This window comes from Gymnoscopelus braueri, assembly GCF_963280865.1.
Source record: "Gymnoscopelus braueri genome assembly, chromosome: 19".
NCBI classification, from domain to species: Eukaryota; Metazoa; Chordata; class Actinopteri; order Myctophiformes; family Myctophidae; genus Gymnoscopelus; species Gymnoscopelus braueri.
Window position 1 is genome coordinate 28451825 of NC_137621.1, and position 15651 is coordinate 28467475.

The following is a 15651-nucleotide window of genomic DNA, read 5'->3' on the forward strand; positions in this document are numbered from 1 at the left end:
GACAGAGAGACAGAGAGACAGAGAGACACAGAGACAGAGAGACACAGAGACAGAGTGAGAGACAGACAGACAGACAGAGACACAGAGTGAGAGACAGACAGAGACACAGAGACAGAGACAGAGAGACAGACAGACAGAGACACAGAGTGAGAGACAGACAGACAGACAGACAGACAGACAGACAGACAGACAGACAGACAGACAGAGTGAGAGACAGACAGACAGACAGAGTGAGACACAGAGTGAGAGACAGACAGACAGACAGAGACACAGAGTGAGAGACAGACAGACAGACAGACAGAGACACAGAGACAGAGAGACAGAGAGACAGAGAGACACAGAGACAGAGAGACAGAGACAGAGAGACACAGAGACAGAGAGACAGAGAGACAGAGAGACAGAGAGACACAGAGACAGAGAGACACAGAGACAGAGTGAGAGACAGACAGACAGACAGACAGAGACACAGAGTGAGAGACAGACAGACAGACAGACAGAGACACAGAGTGAGAGACAGACAGAGACACAGAGTGAGAGACAGACAGAGACACAGAGTGAGAGACAGACAGAGACACAGAGTGAGAGACAGACAGAGACACAGAGTGAGAGACAGACAGAGACACATAGTGAGAGACAGACAGAGACACAGAGACAGAGAGACAGAGAGACAGAGAGACAGACAGAGAGACAGAGAGACAGACAGACAGAGACACAGAGAGACAGACAGACAGACAGACAGACAGACAGACAGACAGAGTGAGAGACAGACAGACAGACAGACAGACAGACAGACAGAGTGAGACACAGACAGACAGACAGACAGACAGAGTGAGACACAGAGTGAGAGACAGACAGACAGACAGAGACACAGAGACACAAAGACAGAGAGACACAGAGACACACAGAGACAGAGAGACACAGAGACAGAGAGACAGAGAGACACAGAGACAGAGAGACACAGAGACAGAGAGACAGAGAGACACAGAGACAGAGACAGAGAGACACAGAGACACAGAGTGAGAGACACAGAGACAGAGAGACAGACAGACAAAAAGCAAAGTGCAATAATAGCACAATAAGACATGGAAACGGAATAGATTGAAATTGAGACAAAGCAAATGATTCCAACAGGTGAAATTACTTTTAAGCTCGACCCAGCTGAGGTGGACATACATAGGACGCAGGGGGGCAATCCCAGGTTAAGAACCTCACACATGGACACCTCAACCTATTGCTATTGACAGGAATCGAACGCTCGACCTTCGGACTCACAGGCTGAGACACGACCTGTAGTGCTACAGCTTCGTCCAGGCTGAAGTTGTCTGTTGAAGATCATACATTTTTGCCTTCTGTCATGAACCAAGCCCCTGGCTGAAACTGGTGAAAGTAGCTGATCTACAACCTCAGAAACACGTTGCTATCTGAAAAGTTGTGAGATTGTAGATCGGCTATTTTCACAATGAAGTGCGTCATACATTGAAAAAACATACTCTCAAATAAGCATTTCATGTTATCTTTACCGTTTGCACATGTATTCATTGATACAGTCATGTTTTTTGCAATTCAACTTAAATGAGTCTGCATCAAGTGAGGCTTGAACAGGCAACCTTGCGGTCGTGTGGCACTGACTTAAGGGAGAAGCCATTGGACCAACAGATAAAATCTGTGAAAAAAGAGATCAGACAGATGATACAGTTTCACGCAAATAGCTGAAAAATCCTGGGTTTAAGTGTTTTTCAAACTGCTTAAAATTGCGGACATTCTAAGGGCGGAGTGAGAGACATGGAAACGGAATAGATTGAAGAGAGAGAGAGATGGAAGCAGAATGGATTGATTGGACGTCTCAACCTATTGCCATTAGCAGGAATCAAACCCTCAACCTTCGGATTGACAGGCTGCAACATTACCTATAGTGCGATAGCTTTGTCCAGGCTGAGGTTGTCTGTTGAAGATAAAAGTGAACCAGTGAAAGCAGCCGATCTACAAGCTCAGAAACACGTTGCTATCTGAAAAGTTGTGAGATTGTAGATCGGCTATTTTCAGAATGAAGTATGTCATACATTGCAAAAACATACCCTCTCAAATAAGCATTTCATGTTATCTTTACCCTTTGCACATGTATTCATTGATACATTCATGTTTTTTGCAATTCAACTTAAATGAGTCTGCATCAAGTGAGGCTTGAACTGGCAACCTTGCAGTCATGAGGTACTCACTTAAGGGAGAAGCCATTGGAGCAACAGACAAGAACCTGTGAAAAAGGAGATCACACAGATGATACAGTTTCACGCAAATAGCTGAAAAATCCTGGGTTTAAGTGTTTTTCAAACTGCTCAAAATTGCGGACAATCTAAGGGCGGAGCTTACTGGTCAACGTGATACATGTGTTCCTCATGAGTCAAGGCACATGTGTAAGCAGGTTTAATGGCTGTCGGCCAAACGAGGCATGACTTTTGCCTGTTTAAAGTTTGCACTTTAAAAAAATCGCTATAGCGCCCCCCTTTGACCAATTGGAGTAAGATTGGTTTCAGTAATATTTGGAATGACCCTCAACATTAACGCAAAGTTTCAAAGAAATGTGAGTCTGCATGTATGTGTTAGGGGCAGATGAATAATTGTCATAAAACTGCAATATTCATTGGCTCATTAAAGCTTCATTTTTTCACTTATGGAAAATCTTTTGCACAGGTTTGTCGGCATAGGTCCAAAGTTCATGTGTAAAACGTTTCGTGCAGATTGCTCAAAAATCCCAGGAGGAGATAGATTTTAGCTGCTTTTCATATAATTCAAAATGGTGGGAGATCTAAAGGTCAGAGGTCAAAAGTCAGAGGGTTAAAGTTGTTCATCATGAGTAGACGCATGTGTGTATTGAAGTTTTATGGCTGTAGGTCAAACAGGGCATGAGTTGTACCTGTTCAAAGTTGGCATTTTCAATTGAGTGCTATAGCGCCACCTTTTGACGAAAGATTGTGAGATTTATTTCTTGATAGTTTTTCATGACCATCTACCATATGGCCGAGTTTCGTAAAAAGCGACAGCACGGTTCACCCAGAACTGCGAAAAGTGGCGGAAACAGAAGAATACAGGCCCCGTAAAAAGAATCTGGTTCATATTATGGCCATTTTTCATATTAGTTGTAAATATAACACAATGATAGAAAACTTTTAAAAAAAGCTGGAGAACTTTTCAGATGAAGACTGGACATCAGCCAATGAAAGTACATAACATACAAAACAATGCAAAAAAAAAAGTCCTCCAGTTCTGTATAAAAATTTAAAAAACAATATCAACCAACATCAAGGCATGGCATGTAGAGGAAATAACAAAATACAATATATGAAAAATGCATATTCTCCAACAATGGCAGTCAGCTACAACTGAGCGACAGTTCTCACATGACAACAACCATTGTGTTCAAATTTGTTTCCGTACACCATTCATGTGTGTTTGAGAGAAGGAATGAATGAAGTCTGTGTTGGTTTGAGATAAAAATTGTGCGTTTTTGTGCATCAACTCTTGGTTAATCACTAACACAAATATGCAGGTAAGAAGAAGGGACACTTAACAAATGAATGGGAAACTGGAAAAAACAAAAATAATCCTCACATCCCTGCCTCGGTATTGTAGAACATGCTGATAAAATGTGGAGTAGAGGGGTTCGCTGCATGAGTCTATGGAACACGGCACAAAAGGCACACAGGCTAAAAAGGCACATGGCCACCAAATCTAAAACTAAATCTAGTATCAGTCGAGAAACCCTGGAGATTGTGCAAAGTCATTTGATGATTAGCAAAATTATCAGCAATCAGAGACACGAACCAATTATCAGACATGAGAACCATTCAAAGTTGCTAAGTTAAGGGATGTCATCGGGGTAGAAAATTAACACCGGCTGGTGTTACAGTACTGTAGGTCTCCTCCATCAGCCACTTTGGCACGCAGGAGGCAATCTTTATTTGAAGGTTCTCCTCGTCGGTAAAATAGTCAAAGTGGCTGGTGAACAAAAATGTTGGAGGAAAAAAAAAACGGTTAGATTCCTGCCCTGATTATCATAAATAGACCAGTAGAGGATGAGAGTTAGCACAGTATCCACTGGCATTGCTGCTTAGCGGTTGCTCCTCATTACCTCCTTGGCTGCCAAGATTAAGGGTGTGAGGCTGGACAAAGGCTTGGCCATTTTCAGGAATGGGTGCTGCAGGGACACGCAGAAAAGAGAAAGTTCACATTAGATAACGAAGTTAACGACACAGTGGAAAATAGCCGTATTTCCAATTTTCTGTACTTTTACTTCTACTCCACTACATCCGAGAGGCAAATATCATACTTGCTCATGCTCCACTACAATTATTTGAAAACTTTAGTTACTAGTTACTTTGTAGATTTTGATAATTATTACAAAACATACATTAACTACTTCAGCCCTATATACATATCGGCCATTGCAATGCGACGCATTGTGAGCTTGAAGATCTGCTATTCTCAAAAGATCTTTATACATTTGGAATGGGACATTCTGCATAATGAGCACTTTCTGCTTTTGGTACTTTAAGTACATTTTGATAACAATACTTTTGTACTTACTCAAAAACATTTTGAATTACAGACTTTTACTTGTAAGAGAGTATTTCTACATAGCAGTATTGAGTACTTAAGTAAAACATGCGAGAACTTCTTCCACCACTGCTTACCTGCAGCAGCTCTTTGCCACTTCCTCGTTTCTCCACGTCCATCTCCAGACAGCGAGACAGAAAGGACCTGAAGACAGGGGACAGCTTCTCTGGACTCTGCAGCTCAGGAGTCCCATTGGTGGCAATCAGATACAGAGCCTGTATGGCAACAGCACATGGTAACTCAACACATTTTTACAGAATGGTAAGACAAACAGAGCAAGGTAAGATGCGATGATATAACTATCTTTATCGTTGCAGTCATACAGAAACCTTGTATCTCCATATTAAAAAAGTAAAGTAGTAAAAGTAGCAGATCTACAAGCCCACAACGCCTTGTGAGCTTGAAGATCTGCTATTTTAGCTATTTAAAATAAAACATGTAAAGTGATTAACCACTTGAACCCAAGCATCGCTATTCCGAATGGAACATTCGCTAAAAATAGCAGACACGTTATGAGCTTTTTGAGATTGTGAGATTTGGTGTAGAGTGAAACAAGAGCATACCAAGTACAGTTACAACTCTGTTTTTTTAAGTATAGAGATTTTAAGAGGTGAAATCAGTCTGTGGAGTTTATAAATATTTAACCAATGAAAAGTGTTAAGAAGAGCTGCCTTGTGACAAAATAGTAACTAACTATATTACGTCCATTGGAACACAGGCTCTTTTTTCCATTTCCTGGTTTCCACATGACAATGTACAACATATATATGTACTGTCAATATTTTAATTTGCATTCATCCATACATACAGTAGTCACAGTAGAAGCGCCCAATTCTCCACTTCTCTTGTCAATGATAGAGTGTACTGTATGTAGATGATTCTTTCTCAAACGTTTTAGACCTTACACAAACCTACAAATTACAACACGTTTGTGTGTCACAAATTTCTTGTTGTCGCTAAATGTATTGTCTGCTAAGAAGAGAGCCAGCAAAAGAGGTTGAATCTTGAAAATCTGTGATGGTATGAATATACAGCATTATGTTCCAGCAGTGAAGCAAAGACAGTTGTAAAAAGTGGAACTGTTCATGTACATTTTTATGAAAATTCTGTTCAAATATTAGAATATGGACTCATATATTACAGACAGCTTCATCCTGTAAACAATAACAATACCGTCCTGAACATTCCAACCATTGTGAACTTCCTGTTTATAACCGCTGTCCAGGGAAATGACAAACTATCAGACTTTCTACATAAAAGGTCTATAATATTTAGGATTTTTAGGACCAGTAACGGTGGGACTCTAAGGATTGCTAGGTTGATTAGACGGTCTGTTCACCATTATCTTGAAAACTACTGGTTGGATTGCCATGGTGCCACCCATAGGCCAAAATATCCAGTTGCACTCATATCATCGCAAAATCTAATGGGCAGATTGTCATGAAACTTAATGTGTTCAGCAAGGATTCACCCTACTGATTTAGGTGATCCCAAATCCTTTCATCTAGCACCACCCATAGGCCAAACGTTGCACCTGCGCACAAGTTATCCCAAAATCAAATGGGTAGATTCATTGCCATGAAACTTGCTAAGCACATTCAGATCCATGGAAGATGAACCCTAACTATTTGAAAAACCCCATGGTTTTTCCTCTAGCACCACCCTTTGGCCAATTTCCATTTTGGTGTAAGGAGAATCACAGTGTTTAAAGGCCAGGCTTTTAGACGGTCGGCCTTGTTTACAGAATTAAACAAATGTATGATTATAATTAGAGTATTTAAGTGCCCGCCAACACACTCACCCTGAGAGGGTTCTCGTTGAGGTACGGGGGCTCGCCCTCCACCATCTCTATTGCCATTATGCCCAGGGACCAGATGTCCACTTTAGGCCCATAGGCCTTCCTGGTCACCACCTCAGGGGCCATCCAATATGGAGTCCCCACCATGGTGCTGCGTTTGCTCTGCTCTGGGGTAATCTGGGCACAGAAGCCAAAATCGGCTGGAGGGGAGAGAGAGGAAAAGAGACAGAGAGAGAGATAGAGGGGGCGGGGGGTCAGTTTAATCAGTGTTGTACAGAGGTACCCTTTTAGTTGAATTGTTATGGGAAGTTCAACGCAATAAATATCCTTTTCTTAACTTTCAGTTAAGCACTGTATAAAGAAGAATGTCTTGTGTGCTAACACAGTGGTTCTCAACCTGTGGGTCGTTGTCATTGTTTTCTCACTCAACAGTAAACAAATCAACATACAGTATAAGTGTATACAGGGTATCTGCACATTTCTAAAGTGACAATTTAAGGACTTTTAAGACCTTTTAGTACCAAATTGCCAATTTTCACAATATTTATCTGTGCAACCGAGTCAAACTCAAGTAAATGCTAACAGACTGTATGTGTGTTTGACTTTGTGTGTGTGTGTGTGTGTGTCTGTGTGTGTGTGTGTGTGTGTGTGTGTGTGTGTGTGTGTGTGTGTGTGTGTGTGTGTGTGTGTGTGTGTGTCTGTGTGTGTGTGTGTGTGTGTGTGTGTGTGTGTGTGTGTGTGTGTGTGTGTTCCCTTACTGAGTTTGACTGATCCATCCATTCCCAGCAGTACGTTGTCGCTCTTAATATCTCTGTGGATGACCTGGTTTGCATGGAGGAACTCAAGAGCCTGGATACACTGGAGAGAGAGAGAGACATAAACTAAAATGTTTGTGCTGTCCAATGAAGTCTGACCTCTATGATGACCTCTACTATACCAAGTCACCCTCCTCTTCAACCTCCCTCCTCCATTCCTTTCCCTAATACCCCAACTCTCTCTTCCTTTTATCTCCTCCCTGCTCCTCCACTCTCTTTTCTGCATTCCTCTCCCGGTCTCTACGTACCTCTCTGCAGACAGCAGCGATCTGAGCCTCGTCCATGCAGGTCTCTGTCACCACGTCTGTTAGCGAACCGCCAGCCAGATACTCCATCACCACAAACAGCTCATCTCCTACCAGGAAACTACACACACACACACACACACACACACACACACACACACACACACACACACACACACACACACACACACACGATGCAAGGCAATAGTTGACGGCCATTTAAGCCTGATACGTTGTCGCATTATGGAGTCTCGTGTTGAAAATCGTTCGATGGAGCATGTGGAGTGTATGTGTGTGTGTGTGTGTGTGTGTGTGTGTGTGTGTGTGCGTGTGCGTGTGCGTGTGCGTGTGCGTGCGTGCGTGCGTGCGTGCGTACGTGCGTGTGTGCGTGCGTGCCTGCGTGCCTGCGTGTGAGAGAGAGAGAGAGAGAGAGAGACACAATCTGTACCTGATTAGATCTAAAAGAGCATCGGCAGAGGTCATGACAGGCCCTGATCCTCCATGGTGACCTTCCTTCTCGGTTCCCGTGCCTGGGTGAATGAGTAGCACCAGCACTATACCCACAATGACAGCTATGAATGTGGTCCACAGGTAGTAGGTGATGGTCAGGATCCCTAGCCGACCGCTAGCCTTCGTCAAGTTTATCATGTCCCAATCTGGGCACTTTATGTTACAGCAGACACTAATAAGAAACTCCAAAACACAGTAAACATACACAAGACATAAACATAGACATAGAGACATGATCACAAGATCCAGATAATAATAGCTACCTCCTCCTGCTTCCATTATTGATGGCACGAATGGAAGTAGGTAGTTACGTATCTACAGGGGTTCCCCCTGGACCACACATGGAGAACCGTGGATCTCAACCTGTGGGTTGGGGCCCACCGGTGGCCTCCAAATAATTGGCAAAAATAACTATGATTTTGATGATAAAATAACATCAATATAAAAAAAAATCAGAAAAAGAAAAAGCCATGGTATTTTTCTTTAAGACCTTGAGCAAAATGAGGTTTCATTATGATACCGATGTACATCAGTCCCTAAACAGGATTAGCTACTCTGGGCATATTCAGAGCTTCAACCACGCAAGCTTAAAGGGTTTTACGGGGAAGACTTCAGCACTGATTAGTTGACTTCATTCTTGATTTGATTTATTTGAAAAATTCATGATACAATTCACAGAGGTGAATAGTACAGTAGAGTTATCCGAATAGCACAAAAAGTCAAAAGACTTAATTCCATTGCGGTCCCAAAATAAATAATTGCAACATAGGTATAGTATCTAACTGATAACACATGTGTTATGAATTGGAATTGGACTTTGAAGGTGCTCATGGGAATCATGGTAAGGCTTAGCTGCAGAATCGGTACAACCATTTATTTACCAGTGTTGCTATCAGCCAGGTTAAATCTGTAGTTTATGTGTGTTTGCTGGCATCAAAGCATCCATGTCAGGCAGGGTAAAGGTCCAATAAGCCTCACTGTCCTGCCAGACAATGGTTGTGTACATCACCCATAGCCTGGTAAACCAGTGGCGTAACGCAGAATCGCGGGGCCTCCCCGCGGGAACATGCACAAAATTTCGGGTCTAATTCGGGTCTAATTCGGTTCTATTTGACCAATATAAATCAACTTTTTTCTTTTTTTTTGCTGTAAAAATATTTGTATCAGCCTAGTCGGGCCCCCCCCCTGCTGGCGGCCCCCCCGCACCGCATCTCATTTGTAATTTATTTCAGGTGGAAATTAGATTTTCCGCAGGGAGGCAATAGTACTAACGCGAGACTAACCTTGACCGGATGTCAACATTCAACACGTTGGAGGGAAAGCTCTCAACTGAACTCTTAAGCTCTTAAGGTAAGTGCGTTCTATGCATGTATTGAAAAGAAATACATCGTTAAATATACATCACAACACTATTGTTGATCTGTAGCCTTAGATCAAGACTATTGTAGATGTATCGAGTAAATCATGTTGACTTTTACCTTCATATCTACGAGAGTCTTAAGGCCTTGAAACTGCGTTGGCAGTTGGCACTGCGCAGTAACATTAGCAAGAGAAGCCCACAGATGGTGCTGATTACCATTGAAATATAAGGATAGTAGGATAGGCCTACATATTGAATATCTATATAATATAGAATAGATTATATTCCATAATGTTGCGCGCAGTTATAGCCTAGTCAATGTAGTGACTGTCGGTTCGCCAATCACGGGAAATTTAAAGGCAGTAAGTGCGTCACCAGGCTTCTCATACGGTCCATGCAAAAGATGTTGTAGACTACAGAAACAAATAGCCTATAAACATCCCTTTTATTGTAGCCAGTTGCAAAGAAAAATCACCCCTTGACTGTCTTTGCATATGCTGTTGAAAAGACAACTTTGGCATGGACGGGTGGTGTTTGTGTGTGTGTGTGTGTGTGTGTGTGTGTGTGTGTGTGTGTGTGTGGCGGACTTAACTGTAGGCAAGGTTAGGCGACCGCCTGGGGCCTCAAGAGTTAGGGGGCCTCATGAAAAAAATAAAATAAATTTCTGTAGCCCTACTTTTAGCTTTTTAATGGATCCCATGTTAGTAAAGTCTGATAAAAGTATCAAACTCCCAAAATGCACCAGAATACTGGAAATTACATCTATTCTGTTAAAAAATAATCTGTGGAGGGGGTCTCATACTACCGTTCGCCTGGGGCCTCCAGATCCTTAGGTCCGCCCCTGTGTGTGTGTGTGTGCGTGCGTGTGTGTGTGTGTGTGTGTGTGTGTGTGTGTGTGTGTGTGTGTGTGTGTGTGTGTGTGTGTGTGTGTGTGTGTGTGTGTGTGTGTGTGTGTGTGTGTGTGTGTGTGTGTGTGTGTGCATGCGATGCGTGTGCGCGCACTTCTCTCATACAGACAGTAGCTGCTCATTCCTCCTACCTGCAGGGTTGCCTCTTATTCCAAATAAATTATTAGGCCCCATGATCTGAAAAGTCCTTAATGCTGTACACAGCTTCCAACAACAACGCTAAAAGACGTTATGATCATGATATCAGCCATGATCCACACCGCTAGTTTAATTCATGTGCCTATACAGACGTCTTCTCATATCCAGCTGTAGCCTATTAAAGCTCGTTAAGACTCGTCCGAAAGTTTAACAAAGTCCACTGAGCAACAGAGTAGTGTAACATTTTTAGTCAGAGGTTAAAACAAGCCAAAACAGTGACATATGGGAGCTGAGAGAGATGAAGCAGGGACCACTACTTGGTCTGCTCTTTTTTCCCCTCTACACCTATATACCTCTTTGCCAAAAATAGCAGATCTACAAGCTTGTAGATCTGCTATTTTTGGCTTTAGTCCTCCTCAGAAATGGGATGCTAGTGGTTAATGTAAAAAATATCATATCACACAAAGATTTGGAGGCCCCCCCTGTAGTAACTCTGAGGACCCCCTAGGGGTCCCGGACCCCCTGTTGAAGACCCCTGGACTAGAGTGACATAAGGTAAATTTCTCACCTTAAAAATAATTAAATGCAGACATGTCCTGCTATGTGTCTGAATGGGAAAACCTTATTTATTTATTTTTGCTTTTAGTTCAAATAAGAAAATAATTTTGCATTGAGATAAGATTTTGTTAGTTAAAAAAGATTACTATTTTTAATAAATAATAATTTCAATAACTGATCTCAATATGGACCCATAATAAGTTTTGCCAAAATCATGCAGCTCTATAACAGCAATGGTACAAATAAAAAAATTAAAAATAAATGATATAGGCTACAGTAGTATTATTTTTAAATTTCTTCTTGTTTTTGTAATGACGTTGCACTGTAGTTAGGGCATCAATATTATAGCCATATCATGATATTAGACTGGATATCGTCTGTGATTTTGGATATTGTACTATTATAATATGGCATAAGTGCTCTTTTCCTGGTTTAATCTTATTGGTACTCTGTATTGGCAAATACACAAAATTAAGTACTAAAAATCTAGTTAGAAAATAGAAAATCTGTATGGGTAAAACCGGTATCGGCAGGTCAGACTTTTAAAAAAACGGTAATCGGTATCGGCCAAGGATTTTGCAATCGGTGCATCTCTACATCTAGGCTAATTCCTATGTTAATGTACCTGGCGTGAGTCGGCGTAGACCGAGGCATAATGCTGAAAATCCTCAAGGCTTATGGTCATTTTAAAAAGGACGTGGTCATTTTCGGGTATTTCGTCCCGGATAGAGAACTAGTCACAGTTCCTAAGTTGTTCCCTGGGGTCAAATTAGCCAAGAACAGTTGAGATATTCTCTCCTAATTTAAGTGCATACATATCTTAGCCAGGTCCTAGACTACAGTGCAAAGCACTACATTTGGAAAATAGCCGATCTACAAGCTCACAGATCTTGTAGAAAACTTTCTTATATAAATTATATTATAATATACTTACTGAATACTAAATTTACCTCCTTTCATCTTATTTGCAGAATTGTCAACATGTACACGCTGCAGCAGCAGCAGTATTTTAGAGCTGAAATGTTACGCAGGAAACGTTCCTTAATAATAAGGGACTTAAGTGTCGGGCAAACCATTAATGAGACGCAGAATTATGAGTATGGAATTGGTGGAACGAGGACGCTGTTTCAGCTGGATCCAGCATTCAAGGCAACTGCAGACATCGTAATGGATCCAGCTCCTGCCGGGGGTCAGAATAATCGAATATTCAAATAATCGTTTTTAGGATAACAATTTAATATCGAAGAAATATAATTATTTTATTTTTTTCCTTTCTACTTTTCTTTTAAATAAGGGGGGGCGTGGTCAAATATTGGAATAATCTTTATTAATAGAATTCTAATAATCAAATTTCATTTTGGTCCCTTCCCCACAGGCTATTTCCAGAACGTGAACGTCGGTGGATGCAATTCGTGGATTACCATGCCGACAGTTGCTGTTATAATTCCAAATTAGCAATTGTGCAGAAATCTTTCAAGTAAGTGTTGTGAGGTGCAGAAACAAAACAAAACGTTTTTGTCTTTTTTTTGCCAATGGGTTCCCAGATTTCCCAAATGTTACTGATTTATATAGAGAATGTTATATTATTGTTTGTTTTCCGTTTATCTCCTTTATTTCCTGCGCAATGGATTAATAAAACAGAGGTGTAATTGGAGCGAATGGCATTGCGCGCTGCACAAATCATTGTCTTTGAATAATAATAATAATAATAAACTTTATTTGTATAGCACCTTTCATGAAATGCAGCTCAAAGTGCTTTACAGAGCAAGAATACAATTACAGAAAAATAACTAATTTAACAATAAAGCAAAAAAGAAAAGCAAAAGCATAAAACAAAAAAGGCAGTGAATCAGGCAAAACAGTGGGTGGTCTGAGAAGTTGCAACCCGCTTTCTCATACAGTACGTGTGTGGGCAAGATAGCAATTTTAAGGATAGCGCAACAACACGCCCATTGCCAAACCTCCAGGCGCGAATAACGGAGTCGGCGTGCGTGTGCATACTGCATCCAACACACACGCGCGCCGCCAGACAGAAGACCTGGTAGCCTTGGTTGTTTATTGTCGGTGAATCTCTCTGTCTGTCCTGCTCACTCTCTCTCTCTGCCCGCTACAGTGCTTGGGGAGAGTACCCGATTGTGGGCCCTCGAGTCCTTGATTTGCCCCCCAACCAGCTGCCAGGATTACCCTGGAGCACTTCGCTGCCTAAGCCGGAGTACATCGTGACAGATGGGACTTCACAGACGGTCTGCACGGAGGACTCTCCAGCGATCATCGCATATCCAGGTCTGATCTACCATGTACCGATCCTAGTAGATCTTGTTACTCAAGCTGCAGTACTGCCTCACTGGCAACCTGATACTTACAGGTGCACTTAAGAAATATCCAAGGCTCTCCGTTCAGTTGAGTTTTTAAAAAAGCCTTTATTTTGTCCTGGCTTGCTTGGCAAAGTTAAAAACGCAGGTGACCAGCGGGGGCCTTCATCAGGGTCCAATAGTTATGACATGTACACACTCGTCATTATATAGCGACCACAGACTGTCAAACATCATTAAAAACTCATTACAAATAGAGGTGTAACGATACAGTAACTGCATCGATGCATCGTTTTTAATTTTCAACAATCTACTATGTCGATATGCAAACAACAAAATATCATATCGTTTGACTTTGTATCATACCGAATCGTTTTGCAATGCAAATAATCGATTTTATCGATACTAAGTGCTCGTGCATTGTATTTAGTAATTTTAAGAAGAAAAAAGAGAGAGTGGTTTGATTATCTTTCCATTACTATTTGGTTTATCGATAAATTAGTGTAATTTCTATGTTCATGTCAAGGTGCGGGTTTGTCCATATGTGTTCAAATTTGCTAATTTTGCGGTGGCCCATTTGGGACAAAAACAATGTGGAGCGTTTACTGTCCTTAAAGGGGAAATCCACCCATTTTCAATATTTAACTATGTCATTAATATAGCATAAAGGAGTTGTGTGGAAATAAGAAAAAATTAAAAAAAAAATTAACATTGCAAAAAAATTTAACATTGCAAAAAAATTAACATTGCAAATTACACTGTGATGACTCATCACAGTGTAATTTGCAATGTTAATTTTTTTGCAATTTTAATTTTTTTTGCAATGTTATTTTTTTTTTTAATTTTTTCTTATTTCCACACAACTCCTTTATGCTATATTAATGACATAGTTAAATATTGAAAATGGGTGGATTTCCCCTTTAAGAACGTTAATCTCACGAAAAAAAGAAGAACAAAATCTATCTATAAATCTATAAATCTGTCTATAGATAGATAGATTTGTGTACATTGCCATTATCATCCCTCTAACTTTATGTCAAGAAAGTTAATTTCTGATTTACTGTACATTCCCAGCCATCTGAAGCGACGGACTAACTTCACCACCCTCCTGGTGGCAATGGATATGGGCAGCATGGTAGGACTATTGCTCGACACATGCCAGATTCTCACAACTCACAACTTGCAGTTACATTTATGTAAATATGTATAAAAAACTTATACGAATAAGAATAAAAATCATCTCAAATCTCAAAACAAATATCAACACGTTTGCTATGCATGAGGCCACGCACTCTGATTGGATACCATTTATTATCTGTGATACCCCCGTGTACACTGCAATATCCTCAGTGATAATTCACTGTCCATTTGGACCTCTGGAGGTCCCCAGACCTCACATTGATGCAGAAATGGATGCGGAAATGTGAGGTGTTGTGTGAAACACAGGGCCTAGTTCTCTTCGTGAAGTTAAAATAGACTGCCTCTAATGCCCAACGCTGTACACCGACTGCCACGTATAATATACCGTACCGTCTCTGTTGGGTGGAAACCTAGTGGTCCAAATTCCAAAACTGTTACTTTTCAGGACAGCAACGATATATCAAATATACTAACTAACGTTACACTTTCCTCTCTCTCAACCCCAGCTCATCACTGAACTCGGACGTATCCGGTGGAATATGAATATGACTTACAATGCCGCAAACCATACATTGTTGGAACAACACAACGCGGCAGGAGTTGAATTGTACCCAAATTATCCACTCAACACTGAGTTTAACCATAATAATTATAGGACAACGACAGCCGCCCTCCATGACTTTTGTTGTCCTCTACCCTAACTGTCATGCATAACATAAAATGCTAACTTCTTTCTGTCATCACTTCTGATTTCATTTGTTTATTCTGTAACCTCTATGAGTTCTCTCTCTTGATTGAACGAAATTGGTAGCCCGATTTTCCTTGGCCTCCAGGGTGTGTGCGTGCAAAGTTTCACGCTTAGCAGGAATTAATGATGAATTGATTATGTATTATGTGTATTAATCAAGCATTAATCACGTGTATGAATTTGCCCCTTCAAGTAATGTGTTTACTAATTTGATAAAACAGTAGTTTAGGCGACTGTCCGGGTTTCTGCAGGTACCAACTTAAATCATCATCAACTCCTGTACTTGCTGTACAGCTCAGAGTGACAGTCTCTCCTAGATAAACACACTTGACTGAGTACTGGAGAGGCAGTTGATCCTGCAACACAAGTGTAATATTAAAAGACTTCGCAATGTAAAACTTTGAACACATTACTGTAATTTAACACTATGGCTCATAAAAGTTAAATGCTTTTTTATTGATTAAAGCTAAAATAAGAAGTCACAATAAATTCAGTATTTCACTTAGAA

General features: G+C 40.9%; 1 protein-coding gene across 1 annotated transcript; it reads right to left on the minus strand.

The window, feature by feature from the left end:
* Window positions 1-3099: 3099 nt before the first annotated feature.
* LOC308074996 (serine/threonine-protein kinase PAK 2-like) lies at window positions 3100-7604 on the minus strand. The gene is made up of 5 exons (XM_080414571.1): window positions 7473-7604; window positions 7168-7267; window positions 6413-6609; window positions 4689-4826; window positions 3100-4192 (listed from the first exon to the last, which is right to left on the minus strand). Exons 1-5 carry the CDS (start codon window positions 7557-7559, stop codon window positions 4106-4108), a joined length of 609 nt encoding a protein of 202 aa, XP_080270697.1. The 5' UTR covers window positions 7560-7604; the 3' UTR covers window positions 3100-4105.
* Between the last annotated feature and the right edge of the window lie 8047 nt (window positions 7605-15651).